The sequence below is a fragment of the Sinocyclocheilus grahami genome, unplaced genomic scaffold, assembly GCF_001515645.1.
Source record: "Sinocyclocheilus grahami isolate Dianchi unplaced genomic scaffold, SAMN03320097.WGS_v1.1 scaffold13.1, whole genome shotgun sequence".
Taxonomy (NCBI): Eukaryota; Metazoa; Chordata; class Actinopteri; order Cypriniformes; family Cyprinidae; genus Sinocyclocheilus; species Sinocyclocheilus grahami.
This window is the reverse complement of record NW_015505192.1, coordinates 1534700-1557924: the sequence shown is the minus strand read 5'-3', so window position 1 is coordinate 1557924 and position 23225 is coordinate 1534700. Positions and strand designations below refer to the sequence as shown.

Genomic DNA, 23225 nt, shown 5'->3' with positions numbered 1-23225 from the left:
ATCCAAGTTAGCCGTTACGCTTTCTCCAATAGTAAGTAATACAGACCCTCTCATCTCCCAATAGGTAGATAATCTCTGACAAAGGCATCCCGCTATTGCCGTCGCTTAAAAAAGCCTGTCAATTAGACAAAAGTTGTTCTTTCTTTTTTTACATTTCTGTCCCCCTCATTTCTGAAATTATGGCTATGCCCCTATGTGTGCAGTACAGAAAACAGAGCATGAGTCTTCTTGTGCTTGAATGGTTTAAAGTCATATTAAAATGCGAACAAAGGAATTGATAAGAGGAATCAAAATTTTAATTTTATAACAAGTAGACGATTCCTGACCTTAAGCATCCTATTCCAGAATTGGAATAGATTTTGGATTCCCAAGATATGGGTTAACGTTAAATATAATGCTATTTTTTGTCCTACCGAAAATGTGCCTGGAGTCCACCTTTGTTATTAATACAAACTACACTTTCAATGTGATTTTAATCCATTCAAGTCAAGAAGACTCACAGGCTGTTTTCTCTGCTGCACACACATCCTTGTGTAAGAGTTCTTTAGCCTGTTGACTTTCATTCATAGTATTCAGCGAACTATGAAATATTTGTTAATAAGATGATATCTAAGGTTTTTTTATTTATTTATTCATTACCTTATTGGAATCGAAATTAGGAATTGACAAGAATTGGAATTATTAAAATTCAAACGATGCCCAACCTTACCCATAACCCACATTATTTTTTACTGGCACCTTTCTTTTCACACTGTTTTAAACCCTTTCTTTTTCTTTAAACCCTCACTTACCCTTCTTTGCTTTTGCCCTTCTTAAAAACAACCACATAATCTTATACATGAATGTACTTTTCAAAATTGGTTATAAAACAGTTGCTCCTGGCAACAGGGATAGGTAGTATGTTTGCTTAACATAGCGTCAAACATGACAATTTATGAGACTAATATCATGTTTTACTCCAAAATCACTATATAACATCATTCGTGTTTGAAATAGTTAGCTTCTGTGGTTCCATGTTGCTTCTTATCATGAGACAGAAAATATTTTGTTATAAAATTCTATACTGTGATACAAGCTATGTCAGTTATTGCATTGCAATTGTGTTTTTATTGTCTTCCACGTTTCATCAGTCAATGCGTCTCTATCTGCATGTTATTCAGCTGTAGTGATATCTGATGCATTTGTCCATATAAGGGATTTCCTGGGTCTCACTTGTGAAACAGACATTACAGTACACAGTAGGCTTGCTGCGATAGACTGTGTTTTCGGTTAAGCCGCAACACCGGTTACGTCATTTGCCTACCCTGCCCCCCACCGTCGTTTTGATTTATTTATAGTAACAAAAATCATTTAGCCTAGTTCAGTTAGAGGACAGACACTTTTAAAAACTAAACACTCAATGCAGTGTGCCGAACCGTGCACCACGGAGCAGGAGTCCGATTTTATTTATCACGTGAGGAGAATGAGTCGAGCTGACTGACAAGAGTGAGGTGAGAAAGACAAGACGATGGCAGAAGATTGTTTAGAAAGGAAATGCAAAAGCGCCTGTTTTATATTTTGAAAAGCCTATTGACTGGAAGTTTATTTAAACATTCGTTTCTTATTTATTTGGTTTCACAGTGTTTGCTGATTACTTTATTTAAACTTTGTGTATTTTATTTATTTTATTTTACATCAAGGTGTATATGCTGTGCCTCCAAGCTTTCTTATTCGTTTTGCTAATAAACGTTCTACGTTTCTTATTTATATGGTTCCACAGTGTTTGCTGATTTTCAGTTTTACATACTTATTTAAACTTTGTGTAGCCTAAGTAATTTGTTATTTTATTACGCATATATGGTGTATTTTTATTTGTTTTGTTAATAAAAGTTCTATGAGTTTGACGTTGTTGTTGCTTGAATTGAATCAACCGAATCGCCGCTAATTTGAAAGTAAAATATGCACGGCGCTTTTTCAAGCTATTTGAAAGCCAAGAAATCAGAGGAAAAGAGGGAAAACTCAAACAAACAATTGCTTGACGTCGAATTGCGGCAATTCAATTGCGCTAATTTGAAAGTGAAAGTGAAATGCGCACAGCACTTTTACAAGCCATTTGAAAGCGAAGAAAAGAGGGAAACTCAAACGAACTAACACCCCCACCCCAACGGTGATACCGGTGTTGTCACACGTCGATTAACCGGTGGGAAAATGTCCTCACCGTCACAACCCTAGTACATTGGTGTTAGGATTAGGGTTAACCCTGCCCCATAATGCTCACATCGTCTCATTGTGGGGGAAAATAGAAAAATAATACTAAAGTACTTTGTAACACAGTAACTTTAGTTTTTCACCAAACTACTTTTTTACTCTTACTTGAGTCATATTATTTTAAGTAATTTATTCCTTAAGTAGCAATACCTTTACTCAAGTACAATTTTTTTAGTACTCTTTCCACCACTGATTTTAGGTGAACTATCCCTTTAAGAAATAGTTAACAAAAAAAGAAAAAAAAAAAGTAAAGTAAAATAAAAAATGGTCAAGAAATACTTCGTACTCCAATAAGTTCCATTGAAACAAATGTGACTCTCACAGATGGTTTGAAGGCCATGTCACATAGATACGATCATTACTTACATCACTCCTAGTGTCTGGTGACGGGTCCTGAGGATTGAGACATGCATGGGTCACCTTAATCACATGCTCTAGCTTGCGGGGCTGTTCTTCCACTTTTGCGGCTAAAAAGAGAGCTGCAGGAGCAATCACCTGTGCAGCACATGACAGAAGCAGAGAGGTTAGAGTCCCATCCAATGCAGCCAGCTGTTTTTAATGGAGGCTTTTATAAAAAGCTTGTGGAAGAATAAAGCACATACATTCCGGTGGAAGCGAGTGAAGGACTGGATCATGTAGAACCGATGCATATACACAATGGCAGTGTTAATTGTAAGTTGAGACCTAATAGTTCAAAGTTAAGGATTGTAACACACCAAAAGCATTTAAGAAAAACAGCACAACTGCTCAACTCAACAACCTCAGTATTTCAAAAGGATCATAACTAGTATTGATATTTAGGAGAGCATGTCCAGCCAAAATTTCTTGAGCAATATGCTGGGCTTGTCAATCACAGATTCATATTTTCATTAAATTCTTGCATTGTAATTCATTAGAGTTACTATCATTTAATTTTAGACACATTGGCACCATTATTCAAATTTAAAAGTGAAAGCACATGTTCCTACCAAAGGAAAAACAATTCAACTACTTTCCTTTAATCTATGGAACATCATTAACCTAAAATAAAACCGATAACTTCCTATTACTAACGTTATATATTCTATCGCGGTATTAGAACTTCTCTCAAGCAGGGCCAAGTCAAGATAGGTTTAAATAATAATAACGGATATATGTTTGGAATGGCATAAATATCACAAATCTAACACTAAAGTGTAAACAAATGGTATAATGAAGAAAATTGTGGAAATGGAGAGTGGGAATGGCAGTGACACCGGCTGCGCTATTGTTCAGTAGGAAAGACACCTCCAGCTAGGCCCTACGGCCTTAACTAAACCAAAAAAAAACACAAAACGGGGACATAGATCTTTTATTCCGTTCGCCTTAATCCACAAGTTTCACGATACAACAGGCGTGTTTACTGGTAGAGCTGTTTCAGGTAATTATAATGCTGAAACACAACACCACACAAGCCGCCCGAACCGGCGTCAGTCTCCTCTGAGCAGCTGCCGAGAACGACGCCTCACAAACTGAAAAAGATACACGTTGAGCCGCTGTCCCATGTCCTGCAGCAGGTTAGCAGCTTGCTGTCGGTACGAGAGCTCTTTGTCGGGATCAAGTCCCGCTCGGCGAGATGGGCTGTTTTCGATTTGTTCGCGCGTGAAGTACCATTTATTGTTATTTAGCGAAAGCGAAGGGAACGAAGCCGCCATTACTGAGAAGGACAATGTTTTAAAAACTCACTGCGTCACAGGAAGCGCGTCATCGCCGGCTGGAATGCGACTGCGGTATCGTTTGACCTTAAAGGGATAGTTCACCCAAAAATGAAAATGTGATGTTTATCTGCTTACCCCCAGGGCATCCAAGATGTAGGTGACTTTGTTTCTTCAGTAGAACACATATGATGATTTTTAACTTTAACCGTCGCAGTCTATCAGTTGTATAATGCATGGCAATGGTAACAAAATCTATGAGAGTAAAAAAAACATGCACAGACAAATCCAAATCCAAGTTAGCCGTTACGCTTTCTCCAATAGTAAGTAATACAGACCCTCTCATCTCCCAATAGGTAGATAATCTCTGACAAAGGCATCCCGCTATTGCCGTCGCTTAAAAAAGCCTGTCAATTAGACAAAAGTTGTTCTTTCTTTTTTTACATTTCTGTCCCCCTCATTTCTGAAATTATGGCTATGCCCCTATGTGTGCAGTACAGAAAACAGAGCATGAGTCTTCTTGTGCTTGAATGGTTTAAAGTCATATTAAAATGCGAACAAAGGAATTGATAAGAGGAATCAAAATTTTAATTTTATAACAAGTAGACGATTCCTGACCTTAAGCATCCTATTCCAGAATTGGAATAGATTTTGGATTCCCAAGATATGGGTTAACGTTAAATATAATGCTATTTTTTGTCCTACCGAAAATGTGCCTGGAGTCCACCTTTGTTATTAATACAAACTACACTTTCAATGTGATTTTAATCCATTCAAGTCAAGAAGACTCACAGGCTGTTTTCTCTGCTGCACACACATCCTTGTGTAAGAGTTCTTTAGCCTGTTGACTTTCATTCATAGTATTCAGCGAACTATGAAATATTTGTTAATAAGATGATATCTAAGGTTTTTTTATTTATTTATTCATTACCTTATTGGAATCGAAATTAGGAATTGACAAGAATTGGAATTATTAAAATTCAAACGATGCCCAACCTTACCCATAACCCACATTATTTTTTACTGGCACCTTTCTTTTCACACTGTTTTAAACCCTTTCTTTTTCTTTAAACCCTCACTTACCCTTCTTTGCTTTTGCCCTTCTTAAAAACAACCACATAATCTTATACATGAATGTACTTTTCAAAATTGGTTATAAAACAGTTGCTCCTGGCAACAGGGATAGGTAGTATGTTTGCTTAACATAGCGTCAAACATGACAATTTATGAGACTAATATCATGTTTTACTCCAAAATCACTATATAACATCATTCGTGTTTGAAATAGTTAGCTTCTGTGGTTCCATGTTGCTTCTTATCATGAGACAGAAAATATTTTGTTATAAAATTCTATACTGTGATACAAGCTATGTCAGTTATTGCATTGCAATTGTGTTTTTATTGTCTTCCACGTTTCATCAGTCAATGCGTCTCTATCTGCATGTTATTCAGCTGTAGTGATATCTGATGCATTTGTCCATATAAGGGATTTCCTGGGTCTCACTTGTGAAACAGACATTACAGTACACAGTAGGCTTGCTGCGATAGACTGTGTTTTCGGTTAAGCCGCAACACCGGTTATGTCATTTGCCTACCCTGCCCCCCACCGTCGTTTTGATTTATTTATAGTAACAAAAATCATTTAGCCTAGTTCAGTTAGAGGACAGACACTTTTAAAAACTAAACACTCAATGCAGTGTGCCGAACCGTGCACCACGGAGCAGGAGTCCGATTTTATTTATCACGTGAGGAGAATGAGTCGAGCTGACTGACAAGAGTGAGGTGAAAAAGACAAGACGATGGCAGAAGATTGTTTAGAAAGGAAATGCAAAAGCGCCTGTTTTATATTTTGAAAAGCCTATTGACTGGAAGTTTATTTAAACATTCGTTTCTTATTTATTTGGTTTCACAGTGTTTGCTGATTACTTTATTTAAACTTTGTGTATTTTATTTATTTTATTTTACATCAAGGTGTATATGCTGTGCCTCCAAGCTTTCTTATTCGTTTTGCTAATAAACGTTCTACGTTTCTTATTTATATGGTTCCACAGTGTTTGCTGATTTTCAGTTTTACATACTTATTTAAACTTTGTGTAGCCTAAGTAATTTGTTATTTTATTACGCATATATGGTGTATTTTTATTTGTTTTGTTAATAGAAATGCAAAAGCGCCTGTTTTATATTTTGAAAAGCCTATTGACTGGAAGTTTATTTAAACATTCGTTTCTTATTTATTTGGTTTCACAGTGTTTGCTGATTACTTTATTTAAACTTTGTGTATTTTATTTATTTTATTTTACATCAAGGTGTATATGCTGTGCCTCCAAGCTTTCTTATTCGTTTTGCTAATAAACGTTCTACGTTTCTTATTTATATGGTTCCACAGTGTTTGCTGATTTTCAGTTTTACATACTTATTTAAACTTTGTGTAGCCTAAGTAATTTGTTATTTTATTGCGCATATATGGTGTATTTTTATTTGTTTTGTTAATAAAAGTTCTATGAGTTTGACGTTGTTGTTGCTTGAATTGAATCAACCGAATCGCCGCTAATTTGAAAGTAAAATATGCACGGCGCTTTTTCAAGCTATTTGAAAGCCAAGAAATCAGAGGAAAAGAGGGAAAACTCAAACAAACAATTGCTTGACGTCGAATTGCGGCAATTCAATTGCGCTAATTTGAAAGTGAAAGTGAAATGCGCACAGCACTTTTACAAGCCATTTGAAAGCGAAGAAAAGAGGGAAACTCAAACGAACTAACACCCCCACCCCAACGGTGATACCGGTGTTGTCACACGTCGATTAACCGGTGGGAAAATGTCCTCACCGTCACAACCCTAGTACATTGGTGTTAGGATTAGGGTTAACCCTGCCCCATAATGCTCACATCGTCTCATTGTGGGGGAAAATAGAAAAATAATACTAAAGTACTTTGTAACACAGTAACTTTAGTTTTTCACCAAACTACTTTTTTACTCTTACTTGAGTCATATTATTTTAAGTAATTTATTCCTTAAGTAGCAATACCTTTACTCAAGTACAATTTTTTTAGTACTCTTTCCACCACTGATTTTAGGTGAACTATCCCTTTAAGAAATAGTTAACAAAAAAAGAAAAAAAAAAAGTAAAGTAAAATAAAAAATGGTCAAGAAATACTTCGTACTCCAATAAGTTCCATTGAAACAAATGTGACTCTCACAGATGGTTTGAAGGCCATGTCACATAGATACGATCATTACTTACATCACTCCTAGTGTCTGGTGACGGGTCCTGAGGATTGAGACATGCATGGGTCACCTTAATCACATGCTCTAGCTTGCGGGGCTGTTCTTCCACTTTTGCGGCTAAAAAGAGAGCTGCAGGAGCAATCACCTGTGCAGCACATGACAGAAGCAGAGAGGTTAGAGTCCCATCCAATGCAGCCAGCTGTTTTTAATGGAGGCTTTTATAAAAAGCTTGTGGAAGAATAAAGCACATACATTCCGGTGGAAGCGAGTGAAGGACTGGATCATGTAGAACCGATGCATATACACAATGGCAGTGTTAATTGTAAGTTGAGACCTAATAGTTCAAAGTTAAGGATTGTAACACACCAAAAGCATTTAAGAAAAACAGCACAACTGCTCAACTCAACAACCTCAGTATTTCAAAAGGATCATAACTAGTATTGATATTTAGGAGAGCATGTCCAGCCAAAATTTCTTGAGCAATATGCTGGGCTTGTCAATCACAGATTCATATTTTCATTAAATTCTTGCATTGTAATTCATTAGAGTTACTATCATTTAATTTTAGACACATTGGCACCATTATTCAAATTTAAAAGTGAAAGCACATGTTCCTACCAAAGGAAAAACAATTCAACTACTTTCCTTTAATCTATGGAACATCATTAACCTAAAATAAAACCGATAACTTCCTATTACTAACGTTATATATTCTATCGCGGTATTAGAACTTCTCTCAAGCAGGGCCAAGTCAAGATAGGTTTAAATAATAATAACGGATATATGTTTGGAATGGCATAAATATCACAAATCTAACACTAAAGTGTAAACAAATGGTATAATGAAGAAAATTGTGGAAATGGAGAGTGGGAATGGCAGTGACACCGGCTGCGCTATTGTTCAGTAGGAAAGACACCTCCAGCTAGGCCCTACGGCCTTAACTAAACCAAAAAAAAACACAAAACGGGGACATAGATCTTTTATTCCGTTCGCCTTAATCCACAAGTTTCACGATACAACAGGCGTGTTTACTGGTAGAGCTGTTTCAGGTAATTATAATGCTGAAACACAACACCACACAAGCCGCCCGAACCGGCGTCAGTCTCCTCTGAGCAGCTGCCGAGAACGACGCCTCACAAACTGAAAAAGATACACGTTGAGCCGCTGTCCCATGTCCTGCAGCAGGTTAGCAGCTTGCTGTCGGTACGAGAGCTCTTTGTCGGGATCAAGTCCCGCTCGGCGAGATGGGCTGTTTTCGATTTGTTCGCGCGTGAAGTACCATTTATTGTTATTTAGCGAAAGCGAAGGGAACGAAGCCGCCATTACTGAGAAGGACAATGTTTTAAAAACTCACTGCGTCACAGGAAGCGCGTCATCGCCGGCTGGAATGCGACTGCGGTATCGCCCCCAGTGGCTAGAAATGGCGATAGGTGTAAACCGAGCCCTGGGTATCCTGCTTCGCCTTTGAGAAAATGAAAGCTCAGATGGCCCAATCTGGAATCTTCCCTTTATGTCGTCATACGGGGAAAGGTTACCTCCCCTTTCTCTGCTTTGCCCGCCCAGAAAATTTGGCTCGCCCATGAGAAAGCTACTACCGTGCGAGGCGAGCGCAATATATTTTTTTTCCTCGAGAGACATCATGGCTTGCTAACGAGCAAAGCAATGCAGTTGCCCCGCCTCTCTCCTCCTCATTAGCATTTAAAGCTATAGACACAGAAATGGCACGTCCTAAGGAAAGCTCATTGTGGGACTGGCTCGTAGTGGCTGAAATTCTGCACCAAGGCTGAATTTCGCGAAAGAGACTTCAGATACAGTACTAGGGACCACTTAGGCTTATATAAAAGCATCTAAAAAGCAGCATGTCATGGGACCTTTAACGTAAACTTCGCCAGAGCGCGTACACACCTCACGCACCGGATGCCGTGCGCGCGCCCAAAGACAGTTGGACATAGTGGTGTATTAGAGGTAATAAATAGTGAGTATAGTGATATGTGGCCAAGTATGGTTGCCCATACTAGGAATAAGTGCTGTGCGTTTAACCCATCCAAAGTGCACACACACAGCAGTGAGAACACACTCGGAGGAGCCCGGGGAGCAGTTGGGGGTTCGGTGCCTTGCTCAAGGGCACCTCAGTTGTGGTATTGAAGGTGGGAGAGAGCGCTGTACATTCATTCCCCCCACCTACAATCCCTGCCGGTACGAGACTCAAACCCGCAACCTTTGGGTTTTAAGTCCGACTCACTAACCATAACCACTAAACTTCCCATTACTGAGAAGATTATATAAATACTGTTCGGTTTCTGGCACAAACCGATCGTTTCGTGTCTTAGGACATCAATGTGTCGTCACGAGCCGCAGGGTTTAATTTGGATTTGTCTGTGCATGTTTTTTTTACTCTCATAGATTTTGTTACTATTGCCATGCATTATACGACTGATAGACTGCAACGGTTAAAGTTAAAAATCATCATATGTGTTCTACTGAAGAAACAAAGTCACCTACATCTTGGATGCCCTGGGGGTAAGCAGATAAACATCAAATTTTTGGGTGAACTATCCCTTTAACCCGTTCAGAACTGAATTGTGTTACACGGACACAAAATTATCTTTATTTCGACTCCAAATGCATCCATAAATTACAATTAATCATTTTTGTTGTCAAATAATTGTTTTTAAATGCCCATTACAACACTAGAGATACCAAGATATAAGGATATGATATTTCAAGAAATGTAAATTATACATAAATACATAAATTATACATGAATGCAAAATAATTTTAGATTCAGGTTGGTTTTAACAAATTAAGTGCTTTTCTTTAAAAAAACAACAACAAAAAAACAGATAATTAACAAACAATCGAGCACACAACTTTGAAACGAATTAAATATTAAAAAATAGAATATCAAACACAAAAAAAGTCATTCACAAAAATAATTGTTCATCTTTTTTTATTAACCAAAAATATTATAAGACGCCATTCAATTTACAATCAACTTATTCAACATTATAAAAGGAGCATGGACACCAAAGTCCCTTTAAGACTAGTCTTTTCTAGTTTTAGCTGGTTTTAAGCTTTTAAAAACCAGTCAATTATAAAATAATAAATAAATAAATCATAAAAATATCAGCACAGTCTCAAAAGAATGAATTATAACTTTCCAAACACACACACGCACACGCACACACACACCATTCATATTATTGAGTACAAAATTATTACGAATAGAAATATTATAATACATTACATTTACAATAAACTATATTTTTTCAACAAAATCCAACAATATCCCAGCATAATTCTGATAGGGCGTTTGGATATTGTATCAGATATATTGAAATATATGCAAATATATCAGCTGTATTTAAATTTTCTTTGACATTTAATTGTACCATTTGCTGTAACTGTTTATGTGTAATAATTATACATTCTTGCCGTTTAAAGTTTGTAAGTAGGTTGAGTATCGCCATGTCGTACGGTCCAGCCTTGTTATAAATACAGGTTTCCATGTGACTTTTATTTTGAATTTTCCATTGCGACACATCTTCTTTCATTTATTTGTCGCAATTTTGTTCCTTTTAACCCGATGCGGGAATTTAAAACATTCTGTTTTTATTTCAAACCCACTCTTAAAATGTAGTATAAGTAATAATAATGAATATGAAACAACAATAACCTGCACTTCAGCATCAACTAATGTCGCCATCCATTGGTGAACTTAGAGAGAAAGACCGTGACGAATGCGGAAGTGTTTATGTTGCGTGTGTGTGGGTTTAGCTGCTAATACAGTACAGTGGCGTGCAGTCTAATAAAATGACCGAGTCCAAAGCTAAGAATATCAGCGCCATTCCAATCGATGGATTCAGCAATGTTCGCATCACATCATTATGGAGCTTTCTACAGTCTGTAAGTTTACAGCAACATTACATTCTCTTTTTATGGTTCACATAAAGCCAATCCAGAGTTTCTTGGGTATTTTTCAGTACAACCGAGGCCACGTGGATTAAGTGAAGAAAACGTGTTTTTTTGTACATAGGAAGAACTAGTAATAATCTTGTGATCTGGTCTCCAGGTTGACTGGTCTGAACCCTGGCTGATGGGTCTGCTGGCCTTTCACGTCTTGTGTTTTGCTTTCACCATTCTGTCCTGCAAATGCTACCGTCTACAGATCTGTCATTTTCTCTTGATGGGTGAGTTTGTGCATTAAAAAAATGCTATCAGGGTAAATGTATAAAATTATAATGGAAAGCATTCATTTTCTGAGAAGATTACATTACAACAAACACAATGTGTTTTCTGAATTGTGAAGGCATTCTAAATATCACTTATATTTAATTATAGTAAACGTGTTAATTATAGATTTACCAGATGACATAGTATTTCATCTTTTGCAGTTGCAATGGTTTACAGCGCAGAATACCTGAACGAGCTGGCAGCAATGAATTGGAGGTGATTGTATCCCCACCGTAACCCCGTTATGATTTTGTTTATTTTGTTGTTATGCTTAATGTGACTGCATTTTGTTTTTAGGTCTTTTTCAAAGTTCCAATACTTTGATTCAAAAGGAATGTTCATATCACTAGTATACTCAGTCCCGCTCATGCTCAACACTGTTATTATTGTGGTAAGATTTTCGTTTTTAGAATAGTCTTCTTTATATATATATATATAATGCTAAAATATGCATTTCATCTGATTCATTTTACAGAGTATGTTAAGATTTCGCCTTTGATTTAAACTCAGTCTTTGTGTTTTAGGCTGTGTGGGTGCGGAGGACCTTCTCAACCATGACAGAATTGAAGATACTGCAGTTAAAAAGAAAAGCAGCCAGAGAGAACAAGAAAATGCAATAGAAGACGTGAACCGGATGTGCTCTATTTCATAATGTGCAGTGGTGGAGGGCAGATCTAGTAAAAGAAAAGACTGTTTAGCATGGGGTGATCATTAGAAAATGTGGTGTGAAGGTTCTTAAGTGTTATTTCAGATTGCTGATGGACGATTACTCCACCTGCTAGCAGATACTCCATGGAACATGTGATTTTATCAAATCACAATTTTATCGAATCTGTTGGAAAAAGCCATCAACTGTATTATGCAACTGCTTTGTGTACATATTGACCACTCCAGAGCTCAATATTGCTTATTTGTCTGTTGTTAACATTGAATGGATAAAACCCTGTTTTTGAGTGTTGAACATGTAAATTGTGTATTTATGCCAAAAAATTGAATGTTGTTTTTTTTTAATAGATATTGTGAATTTATTTCAATGTTACATCAAAGACTGAGATGCAAAACTCCATAAGTCTAAGACCACATTGAAAATTCATTTATTTAAACCTTCAAATAATTTTTTTTTAAAAATTGATTAATTATATGTAATATGAAGATTAAAGGAATACTTAACCCCAAAATTTATCTTTGCTAAAAATCTACTCGCCCTCAGACTTTCCAAGATGTAGATGATTTTGTTTCTTCATCGGAACAGATATGAAGAAATTTAGCATTATATCACTTGCTCAGCAATGGATCCTCTGAAGTGAATGGGTGCCGCCAGAATGAGAGTCTAAACAGCTGATAAAAACATCACTATAATCCACAAGTAATCCAAATGACTCCAGTCCATCAATTAACATCTTGTGCTAAGTTGCATGTTTGTAAGAAACAAGTTCATCATTAATGCGTTTTAACTTCAAACCATTGCTTTCAGCTAAAATACAAGTCCATAATTCATAATAATGCTTTCTCCAGTCAAAAAGTCCATCTTCTGTTGTCCTCTCACATCAAAGCCCACCGACATATTGTTTTGATTTATGAAGAGTGCTTGATCTGTGCACATTTCTCTCCTGATTCAGAATAGACAAATGCGTTTTTGTTTTTTTTTACTGGAGGTAACATTATGGATAGAGGACTCATTTTAACCAGAAGCAACAGTTTGAAGTTAAAAACGTCTTAATGATCGATTTGTTTCTTACAAACACGCAGCTTTTCTCTTTACAAGATGTTAATTGCTGGACTGGAGTTGAGTGTGTTACTTGTGGATTATTGTGATGTTTTTATCAGCTGTTTGGACTCTCATTCTGACGGCACCCATTCACTGCAGAGGATTCATTGGTGAGCAAGTGATCGAATGCTACTTTTCTCCAAATCTGTTCCAATGAAGAAACAAACTCATCTACATCTTGCAAAGCCTGAGGATGAGTAGATTTTCAACAAAATTTCATGTCAACTATTCCTTTAATATTTTAATGTTAATATTTATACATTAAAATAGTTAACTTTCACACAAATTATTATGCAGGTAATATAATTTGCAATGAAAAAAAAAGGTATTAGATTAGTAAAAAGGAAAAGAAGATTTTTTAAAACAAAATATCTTCCTTTAACCAGTAGAGGGGGCAATACACCCAATTCCCCAGGGTTTGGTGTAGTCCATAAATGTTGCAGTCCACCCAATATGTTCAGAGTCACATGCATGCGTGCGTGCATAATTGGACTATTATAAGCAGCTTTGAGGAGCTCAGGATTATACAATTCATTGAGGTGATGCTCAAAATGCAAAGCTAATCATTAAGAAAATCATCTGGCCTCAAGAAGATTTTGATTTTTTGATGTGCAATGATGGTGATTTAGATTGCGACTATCAGGTGTCATGCTTCACTTAGGTAGTCTTGAGATCTCAACCTAAAACCAACAGTGGCAAAACTTCAAAGTCTCTACCATCCCCCCGAGTCCATAAATGAAATCATATTTCACAGGATTACTGACTTTTCATTCTTCATTATTCACTCCCTTTTTGTCTCTCTACGGGAAAGTGAAAGGAGCCGAAATCCAGCTGTGGATTCCAAAATGTATTCTGTTTCATATCGGTGTGATGTGTGATGTTACATGATATTTTTTTCTGGAAAGTTGTAATGCTAACAATCCTCCTCAAGGGTCTTGAGAGTTGAGACTGAATGTTCATATGTTTCAATGTGAGTTAGCTGTGGTGAAGCCAGGCTTTGGCCCAGCATTTCTGTTCTATGTGAGTTTTCATTTGGTCTTCATGCCAATTCTATAGCCAAACCACGAGAACCATGTTACACAGGAACCATCTGAAACAGGTGCTTTGTACTTTCTTGGACAGCATTCTGCTTTCTGGGGAGTGCTGAGATGTCAAAGGCCTGTTTTCTGTGCACTTAAGTGGATGATAAATGAATTTTAGGATGTCTGAGGATTTGTGGTTTCCTGACACTAGTGAAACCTCCTGTTGCTTTGTTTAGAACATCCTTTCATTTCAATACCTTCATGGTACGAAAATGAGCCAAAACTATTAAATCAACAAGATATTAGTTTTCAACCATCATTGAGGAGCTATATTTACCAGAAAACGAGAGAAAAAAACATTAAGTCTCCTAAACAATAAAAGTCTGACAAAAAAAATAAATAATAACATTTAGGTGTAATGTATATTTATGTTCTATTGTAATGTACTACTATTATCGTATGCTTCATTCAAACATGGTGATGGTACTAAATCTTCTTTCTCTCCGCAGCTGTGGATTACTCTGTTTTAAAGGGTCTCACATGCAGCATCTGCAAACTATCCAACTACAAATTCCTGGCCCTCACCATCACCAAGAAGGCAAGTTAAAACTACAAAGAAAGAATAAATATTCTCACTTTCCTTCAACTTCACACTTTTTCTCAGCCTCCCCAGGATGACAGGAAAAAGTTCAAATCCTGGATAAATTGTGTAACATTAATGCCACATTCAGTGCCACACGCTCACTGGTGGATCAGGGACATTTAAGTTAAAAAGTGTTCACCTGTAATCTTTATTAGATGGCAAGTTTTGTGGTTCTGTTAATATCCAGTTCATACCTTTTAGCTAATGAAGGGTTTCCCAACCTTTTTTTTTTTGTCAGCTTTTAACCTAAAATATTTACTTGAAGCACCCCGACACATTCACATGTTCACGCTTAATGACGGTTATTGGTCACATGACATGCAGGTAAGCAAATATATTATTTCATCTTTTTTATTAGTTGTTTTAATTTAAAAATTACTTATACATTTTATTTCATACTTTTTTAAAATTCTTTAATTAATTAGCTTTTCATGAACTCACAAACCCCAGTGTGGGAAACGCTATCCTAATGAATAGCCTAAGCCAGCTCAACCTATTTTGCAGGTCTTATGGTCTATCTGACCCCGACCAGCTCAAAAGTGCCCAAACCACTATAAAACCAACCAACAGACCACTCTGATCAGGTAGGGAGACTAACTTAGACCAGCAAACCAGCGTAGGTTGGTTTAAAATAGATTTTACATTAGAGTGTCTGTCCCTCCCGCTAAAGTGAATAAATATTATTAACATTAAATATTAATAAACAGACTACAAAGAGAGAAAAAATATTCTCCCATTCCTCCTTCATTTTCCTTCCATCTCCACACCTTTTCTCAGGGTGACAATGAATGGCTTGCAAATCCTGTGTCATTAAATTTAATATTTCTATAAATTAACAACACAATCAGTTTTTCTGATGTCAGTTAATGGTCACATGACATGCAGGTAAACAAATAAAAAAATATCATATTTAGCCTTTCATTTTATTCATTAATGTATTAATCTTTATTTATTTAGCCATTACATTTTTAGTATTTAATTATTAGCCTTTAATCAACTTCTGCATTTCCATAAACCAAGCCAGTCTTGCATAATTTGCTGGTCTCTGACCAGCTCAAAAGTGTCCAAACCCCTATAAAACCAGCCAATAAACCAGTCTGATCAGGTACAGAAACTAAGACATGCAAACCAGCTTAAGCTATTTTTTAGCAGAAAATTTCCCTCCTGCTTGTGCCACCTGCCTCAGACTAGTATTAGCAAGTAGCAAATCATGGCTGTGATGTAAATGTGTCACATAAACAACACCATACTCAGTGTTTTAAAACGTTCAGCACTGGTTAAAATACCTTTCTGGTGAGTGTCTACGAATAAAATTGAGTACAGAGAATTGTACAAATGGTCAGATTCATGTAAATGTTTACAGAAAGAGCAAAAAAAAAAAAGTTTCTGTCTTTATGCCTTGTAGTTTACTGTAAACGTATTCACTGCTATTGATTGCTTGTGGGATGGTTCAGCTGAAGTCTATCAGCTCAGTAGGGCAGTGATACTGCCTGTCTAGGAGGTCTTATAAGAGCTAATCAGAGGTCTTTTGCTTTTCCCAGCATCTCTGACGTTGACTGCATCACACTTCCGCCCAGTCATGTGACCCAAGCGCTATGTTTTCCCATCATGTTAGTGCACTTCTTCCAGAGAAACCGGAGAAGGCACACACACACACACACACACACACGTGCTATCTAGACGTCAGAAAACCTATTAATGGTTTCCTTGAAAGCATCACAAACACCAATGTTGCGAAATATTGGTTTGACTGGCAGCATTTATGTCAAGGTTCCTGATGCCTGGCTACAGAATATCTGATCTTCACTAATAATCAAGGAAGTACCATGGTACTAACAGGAACTGCGCTGCCACACAGCACTTATCGTAATGTAAGGGATATGTTGACTTATAGGAAATGACGACAGTGATTACAAATACTCCCTGATCTTCCAGAAAGCAGGAATTTATTTGAATTCTGAGGCTGATGACTAAAAAATGGATAGATGGATGTATGAATGGATATAGTCACATTACAAGCAAAGAAGGTTAGCCATTATATAGAGATATTACAGATAAGGCAGACAGGTTGTTCTCAGCATTGTAAGTGCATTGTAATGTCATGACACCATCAAACAGGATACACTGTCACTTTTTCTGAAGAAGACGTGAGTCACTTCCCATTTAATAGACAGGAATAAACATTTCTTATTGTTATCAATGTTGAAAACAGTTTTGCTGCTTAATATTTTTGTGGAAACTGTGATATATTTTTTTCCATAATTTTTTTTTGATGAATAGAAAGTTCAAAAGAACAGCATTTATTTGAAATAGTTTTTTCCCCAATGTTATATATGTCTGTACTGCCACTTTTGATCAATTTAATGCTTGCTTGCTGAATAAAAGTTTTAATTTATTAAAAAAAATATTAATGATCAACTTATGTGTATAGTATATGTTTTCATGAAGTCTTGCATGTACTAAAAAAAATTTAGAAAAAAAATATAAATGCAATAATACATATATGTAGAGATGTGCTAAGAAGAATGAGTATATGGAATGAGGTATGCATAATACAGTACTTTTAAATATGAAAAATAAAAATTATATGAAATATTATGGATTGCACAAGTGGATATGAAAAGGTACGATTCATGTATGCCAGGAACTTTATCACAGTTTACCGTTCAAAGGTTTTTTTTGAAAGAAATCTATCCTTTTATTGAGCTAGGATCCATAAAACGGATCAAAAGTGACAGTAAAGAAACTTATAATGTTACAAAAGATTTATATTTCCAATAAATGCTCTTCTTTTGAACTTTTTATTCATCAAAAATAGTATCATGGTTTCCACAAATAAAATTACACAGCACAACTGTTTCAACAAATAAATGCAGATTTCTTATCGAACCACAAATCTTACAGACCCCAAACGTTCGAAGGGTAGTGTATGTGACTAAAAAGAAAAGAAAACTCTACAAAATGGATTTTGGGGGCCATTAACGTTTGCAGAAGAGGGGGTCTCATGTATCGCTGTCCTTTTATGCGGAAACTTTATTTAGACCTTCTTAACTTTGGGAGAGGCTATAAAAGGATTTCTTTTCTATTAGGGAGGACGAAACAAAACATTCCAGAGCCAAACAGATATCTACCACTTGTTTTTCTCCGTTTTGTCTCCCTAAGCCAGCAAAGACAGTTCCAATGTTGTTTTTATCAGGAAAACATGCGTTTGACATGGGTGTGTGAAGCGTCCTCTGCTTTCGAGCAGATGGGAGGGAAGAAGGTGGGTGTGTCTGTCTTTTTCCAAAAATCTGGCCACTCAATGACCTTACGGTTAGACCTTCTCTCCCACTTCTCCCTACTATCTATCTCTTTCTCTGCCCTGCATCATGTTAAAGGTTAGAGTGTCTTCCAACCCCCAGAAAGCATCATTAGAGATGGCAGAGGATTCTCTCTGATGGGACGGCATTGTGTGTAGGCTGACTGCGTGTGTGATATCTTTGAGGAGAACATTTTAGTGGGTGTCTCCATTTGCACTTAAGACCACAGAGACCACAGGCTTAAGAATGGACGCTAATGCCACTGCTTCTGTGCAACAATACACACAGACACACATGTACACACTTATGTTGTTCAAACAAGTAAGACAAGATGGGTCTTCATTCAACCCAAAGAGCAAAGCGTGCTGTCATTATAACAGATTATCATCCTATGCTACAGAAGTATTTCTAATAGAGAGACAAAAAAAGTCCACAAAAATGAGATAAGAGAGAAAAGGAGAGGGATTGACAGATGTGCTGAGCAGCAACAGGTGCCAACATCATGGTGCTAGTCTCTATGGTTTTAAAGAAAACAAAATAGCAAAAAGCATTTGTGTAAATATGTGTATACATTTAACATTATGGGTAGACAAAAAAAATACACAGTCATTTAATACAGGAAATATTTTCTAGATAGTTTTTTGTAATAATTACAATTATAAAAGCCAGTTATTTAATAAAGAGAAAACTATGTGTTGTCTCTTAAAGGAATATTTCACCCAAAAATGAAAATTAGCTAAAAATATACTCAACCTCAGGCGTTCCGAGATGTAGATGAGTTTGTTTCATCATTGGAACAAATTTGGAGAAATGTAGCGTTACATCACTTGCTCACCAATGGATCCTCTGCAGTGAATGGGTGCCGTCAGAATGAGAGTCCAAACAGCTGATAAAAACATCACAATAATCCACCAGTAACCCACACAACACCAGTCCATCAGTTAATGTGTTGTGAAGTAAAAAGCAGTGTGTTTGTTTGAAACAAATCCATCTTTAAGGCATTTAACTTTAAATCTTTGCTTTTGGCCATAATATGAGTTCTCAACTATTATATTGCTTTCTCCAGTGAAAAAGTTGTCTCATCTGAATCAGGAGAGAAATATGCACAGATCAAGCACCGTTTACAAGTAAAAACAGTCAAATTCTGTCGGCACCCATTCACTGCAGAAGATCCACTGGTGAGCAAGTGATGTAATGCTACATTTCTCCAAATCTCCAAATCTGTTCCATGCAGTATAATTTGATCTTGATGCATTCAGATATATAGATGATTTTATATTTTAACAAGGGGATCCCTCACAAGTAGACTATCTTATTTGGGGGTCTTTAGCATCAAAAATTTTGAAAAACTGTTGTAAAGTTTGAAAAAAGTGTTCTAAATGTAAAAACAAAAGTATGATTTTCCATCCAAGTACTTTGAATGTCTGTCATCATTCATACAAGCAATCAATTTGCTTGGACTTTGAGGAAAACATGGTTAGCCAAGGATTTGAGTGTATAACATAGTGAGTGTTAAAAACCCACTGTCTGATTGTTTAAGCTTTATCTGCTCATATTTCTTCAGACCTGAGCCCTTTGCGGATATAGAGATGTCTAAATCATTTTCAATGTCGAGAAGTTATCAAGACCATATGAGGTAATCTAGTGCAGTGTTTCCCAACCTTTCTTCATTTCTAATTAAAAGACCAATTTATATGACAGATTTTAATGTAGGCTTTTATTCATATGTAAACATTGTGAGATAGCTAGTTATAATGGTAATTAAACAAAGTTTTGCTCACTCAGTGTATTTTTGATTTTACAGTTGGGTAATTTTGTTGCAGTAGCACGAGATAGCTTGATTTAAATCTTTGAATTGAATAAAAAATGACAAGGAGGCTGGCTAGCAGTTAATAATAAAATAAGAACAAATAAAGAAATTAGTAATGATAGCACAAATACATGACGAATCGGATATCTTCCTCTTTTGGAAGGCCAAACAAAGTAGTTTCGCTTTCACAACAAAACACAGCGTCTTCACGACATGTCGGCAGCGTCAACAATACTACAGTGAGAATAAAAGTTACGCCTTCATTCTTTGCGTGAACATTTGGGCGGCGTTATGCAAATCTTCCAACATCGTGACGTAGACATGTGGGGCGTGTTAGAACGAGGCGTTTTAGGTAGGCGTGGTTAACTCTTAACTTTTATTAAGAATATCTCTTTGGATTTGAGACTTTAGTCTTTGCAACTTTACAGATCTTTTTTATGCACCAAGAGCTTGTAACACTCCAAAGAGAAAGGAAAAATTGAAATCGCATCATATGACCCCTTTAAGAGATTTTTTTTTTTTTTACCAATTATCCAAATAATGTTCAATGAATGAGAGGGCAGCGATACCAGAGTTGCCCATTTACCACACCTTGTTACAGCACAATAGGGCTATTGCAAACAGAAACAATACTGTACTACATAGATGTTTCCTGTCAGCTCGATTTTTGAGTGGACTTTGCTGTTCCGATGAGCATGAAAGGTATACGAGTGGAGCACTCACATGGGCCGTGAGCGACTGAGTGGAGCACACACGCATAGAGCGGGATAATACGCAGAGCGTCACACCACGTGAAAGTGAATCCTGAGTGGTCGGAATTTCAGTGCATCTCTAATTATTGGCGACATCAGAAATTTATATTATATAATAGCTGCTTTTTTGAACATTTTAGCAATTTAAAAATATTAAAAAAAACATTTTGTTTTTTACACGGCACCCCTGCTCTCGACAGACGGCACCCCGGTTGGGAAACACTGATCTAGTGAACACACACTGAAAATCATTCACATCATTCAATCATTTAGTATGGTTGAAAATCCACATTTCTCGATGCCATCAATCAATAAATCTATGCTGTTTATGTTTTCAGTAGCTCCCCATCTGACTGGTCAGCCAATCTACATATCAATAATGACTGAAATGATCACAGGGTCTGTGCAACATCTTCATCATGTGGAACTGGGCTTTAATGTTATGACAGAAGCAGGATGCGTTGATGCAAAAATAAAACAGTGGTTCAGGAAGTAGGGTAAATGTTATGAGAGCATTAATAATGTATTTAACATGAATGAAAAATACATGACCTGATAAACACAACATTTCCCCTTACTCCGAACATGTTTTCAACAGGACATGGTGCAGTGCACTGAGAGGTACATAAATGACAGAACTAATTGAATACTTTTAGGGTTTCATATATATCTATATCTATATATATATCTATATATAAAGGGTTCATGTTAAAGTATTTCTTTCTAAATCGGTGAGTAACAATTTGAATTTTTAGCTCTCAATCTTGAGTTCTCTAAATTTCTCAGCATAACGGTTGTTGGCTGCTATAGAACACCATCTGCTGATAGTAGTGCACTTCCTTCTTTATTCCAGCTCTTTTCAGATCTTGATGCAAAAAAGTTGATCGTTTTTGGTGACTTAAATTGGAATTGTTGCATTCACCAACTGATGAATTTAAAACCTACCGCAATGCATTGAATCTTTTTTCAGATTGTTGACAGTGCCACTAGACCAAATCCAAAATGTCCAGAAAAATCATCCCTAATTGATTTAATTTTAACAAATGTTCTGCACAAGTATTCAACTGTGTCCATATTTGCGAATGACATCAGTGACCACTGTGTCATCGCAATAGTTAGAAACACAAACATTCCTAAAACCAAACCATGCATCATAACCAAGCGTGACATGAAACATTTCTCATAGCAAAGGTCTCGTTTTTGGTGACTTAAATTGGAATTGTTGCATTCACCAACTGATGAATTTAAAACCTACCGCAATGCATTGAATCTTTTTTCAGATTGTTGACAGTGCCACTAGACCAAATCCAAAATGTCCAGAAAAATCATCCCTAATTGATTTAATTTTAACAAATGTTCTGCACAAGTATTCAACTGTGTCCATATTTGCGAATGACATCAGTGACCACTGTGTCATCGCAATGGTTAGAAACACAAACATTCCTAAAACCAAACCATGCATCATAACCAAGCGTGACATGAAACATTTCTCATAGCAAAGGTTCCTATATGATTTGAATAATTTGGAGTGGGAACAAATTAAGTTAATTCCTTACCTTGAAATAGCCTGGGAATTCTTTTATGTTAGTTTTTCTGCTTTAGTTGACGAACATGCCCCCTTCAAAAGGTACAGGGTGAAGGGTCGGAATAATGCATGCTTTTCTCCTCTCTTATCAAATATGCTTCACAAGCGCAACTGGCATGGGCAAAAGCTAGGAAAACAGATTTAAATTTAGGTTGGCTTGATTTCAGACGACTGCCCAACACATGCACAGTTGCAGTCAGAAAAGCAAACATACAAACATCAAACAATCTAAACAATTCATCAAAATTTTGGAAAACTGTTAAATCATTAACTGAAAATAATAAATTATAGAAATTCCATCATGTATTATGAAGGGCTCTCATACAATCATTGATAAAGTGAAAATGCTTAATTGTTTAAATGAACACTTCGTAGCTTCTGGCTTTTTATTTGATTCAATTAATAGTGCTCATGTGAACCCGTCTATTGTTCAGTTAGAGAGTTCTGTGTCTAGTCAATCATTCAACTTTCCACCAGTTGCAATCTCTGAGGTGTGCAAAGCCCTTAAATCTTTAGATGTTTCAAAATTGGCAGGTTCTGATAAATTGGAACCTTACTTTTGAAATCTAGCAACTGATTTTATTTCCCCGCCTCTGACTAATATTTTTTAACTTTCTCTTGTCTTCAATGAAATTCCACTTATATGGAAATCTGCTTTTGTTCTTCCCCTGTTTAAAGGTGGAGATCCTACACTCCCAAATAATTACCGGCCCATTTCCAAGCTGTCTGTCCTGGCCAAAGTCCTTGAAACATTTGTCAACAATCAATTGAAGGACTTTCATTATGTTATGTATCGATATCCTTTTTTCATTGTATATTTTATTATTTGAAATTTGTATTGTATGTATGTATGTTATATGTTAAACCCACGTGAGTTGTGTTGCTGTCTTGTCCATACTCCGTTTAGGATAAAATCTCCGGTTCAGGATACAAGCACACTCTGTGTTTGTTTATTGAAATTGAGTTTGA

At 36.4% G+C, this 23225-nt stretch overlaps 3 protein-coding genes across 3 annotated transcripts in view; 1 reads left to right on the top strand and 2 right to left on the bottom strand.

Moving 5' to 3' along the window:
* LOC107599404 (cyclin-T1-like) overlaps positions 1 to 3963 on the bottom strand; it is a 19890-nt gene extending 15927 nt beyond the window's left edge. The window contains exons 1-3 of the mRNA XM_016290987.1: positions 3751 to 3963; positions 2850 to 2931; positions 2614 to 2742 (exon numbers count right to left, since the gene is read on the bottom strand). Of these exons, the coding sequence (XP_016146473.1) occupies positions 2614 to 2742; positions 2850 to 2931; positions 3751 to 3920 (381 nt within the window). The 5' untranslated portion in view covers positions 3921 to 3963. The remainder of the gene's footprint in view (positions 1 to 2613; positions 2743 to 2849; positions 2932 to 3750) is intronic.
* A 3122-nt stretch (positions 3964 to 7085) lies between these two features.
* LOC107599633 (cyclin-T1-like) lies at positions 7086 to 8510 on the bottom strand. Its single transcript, XM_016291287.1, has 3 exons — positions 8298 to 8510; positions 7397 to 7478; positions 7086 to 7289 (listed from the first exon to the last, which is right to left on the bottom strand). Exons 1-3 carry the CDS (start codon positions 8465 to 8467, stop codon positions 7113 to 7115), a joined length of 429 nt encoding a protein of 142 aa, XP_016146773.1. The 5' UTR covers positions 8468 to 8510; the 3' UTR covers positions 7086 to 7112.
* A 2181-nt stretch (positions 8511 to 10691) lies between these two features.
* Positions 10692 to 12382, top strand: LOC107599622 (transmembrane protein 18-like). The gene is made up of 5 exons (XM_016291277.1): positions 10692 to 11050; positions 11217 to 11334; positions 11539 to 11593; positions 11675 to 11768; positions 11902 to 12382. The coding sequence occupies exons 1-5, from the start codon at positions 10958 to 10960 to the stop codon at positions 11995 to 11997; spliced, it is 456 nt and encodes a 151-aa protein (XP_016146763.1). The 5' UTR covers positions 10692 to 10957; the 3' UTR covers positions 11998 to 12382.
* Positions 12383 to 23225: the final 10843 nt, after the last annotated feature.

Excerpts from the sequence above, each read along its gene's own strand:
- LOC107599633 (XM_016291287.1), bottom strand. The coding sequence starts at position 8,467 with ATGGCGGCTTCGTTCCCTTCGCTTTCGCTAAATAACAATAAATGGTAC. Across the intron at positions 7,479-8,297 it reads ATGGGACAGCGGCTCAACGT|GTCTCAACTTACAATTAACA; the intron begins GTATCTTTTTCA and ends TTGAACTATTAG. Across the intron at positions 7,290-7,396 it reads TCACTCGCTTCCACCGGAAT|GTGATTGCTCCTGCAGCTCT; the intron begins GTATGTGCTTTA and ends TGTGCTGCACAG.
- LOC107599622 (XM_016291277.1), top strand. The coding sequence starts at position 10,958 with ATGACCGAGTCCAAAGCTAAGAATATCAGCGCCATTCCAATCGATGGA. Across the intron at positions 11,051-11,216 it reads TATGGAGCTTTCTACAGTCT|GTTGACTGGTCTGAACCCTG; the intron begins GTAAGTTTACAG and ends TCTGGTCTCCAG. Across the intron at positions 11,769-11,901 it reads TCAACACTGTTATTATTGTG|GCTGTGTGGGTGCGGAGGAC; the intron begins GTAAGATTTTCG and ends TTTGTGTTTTAG.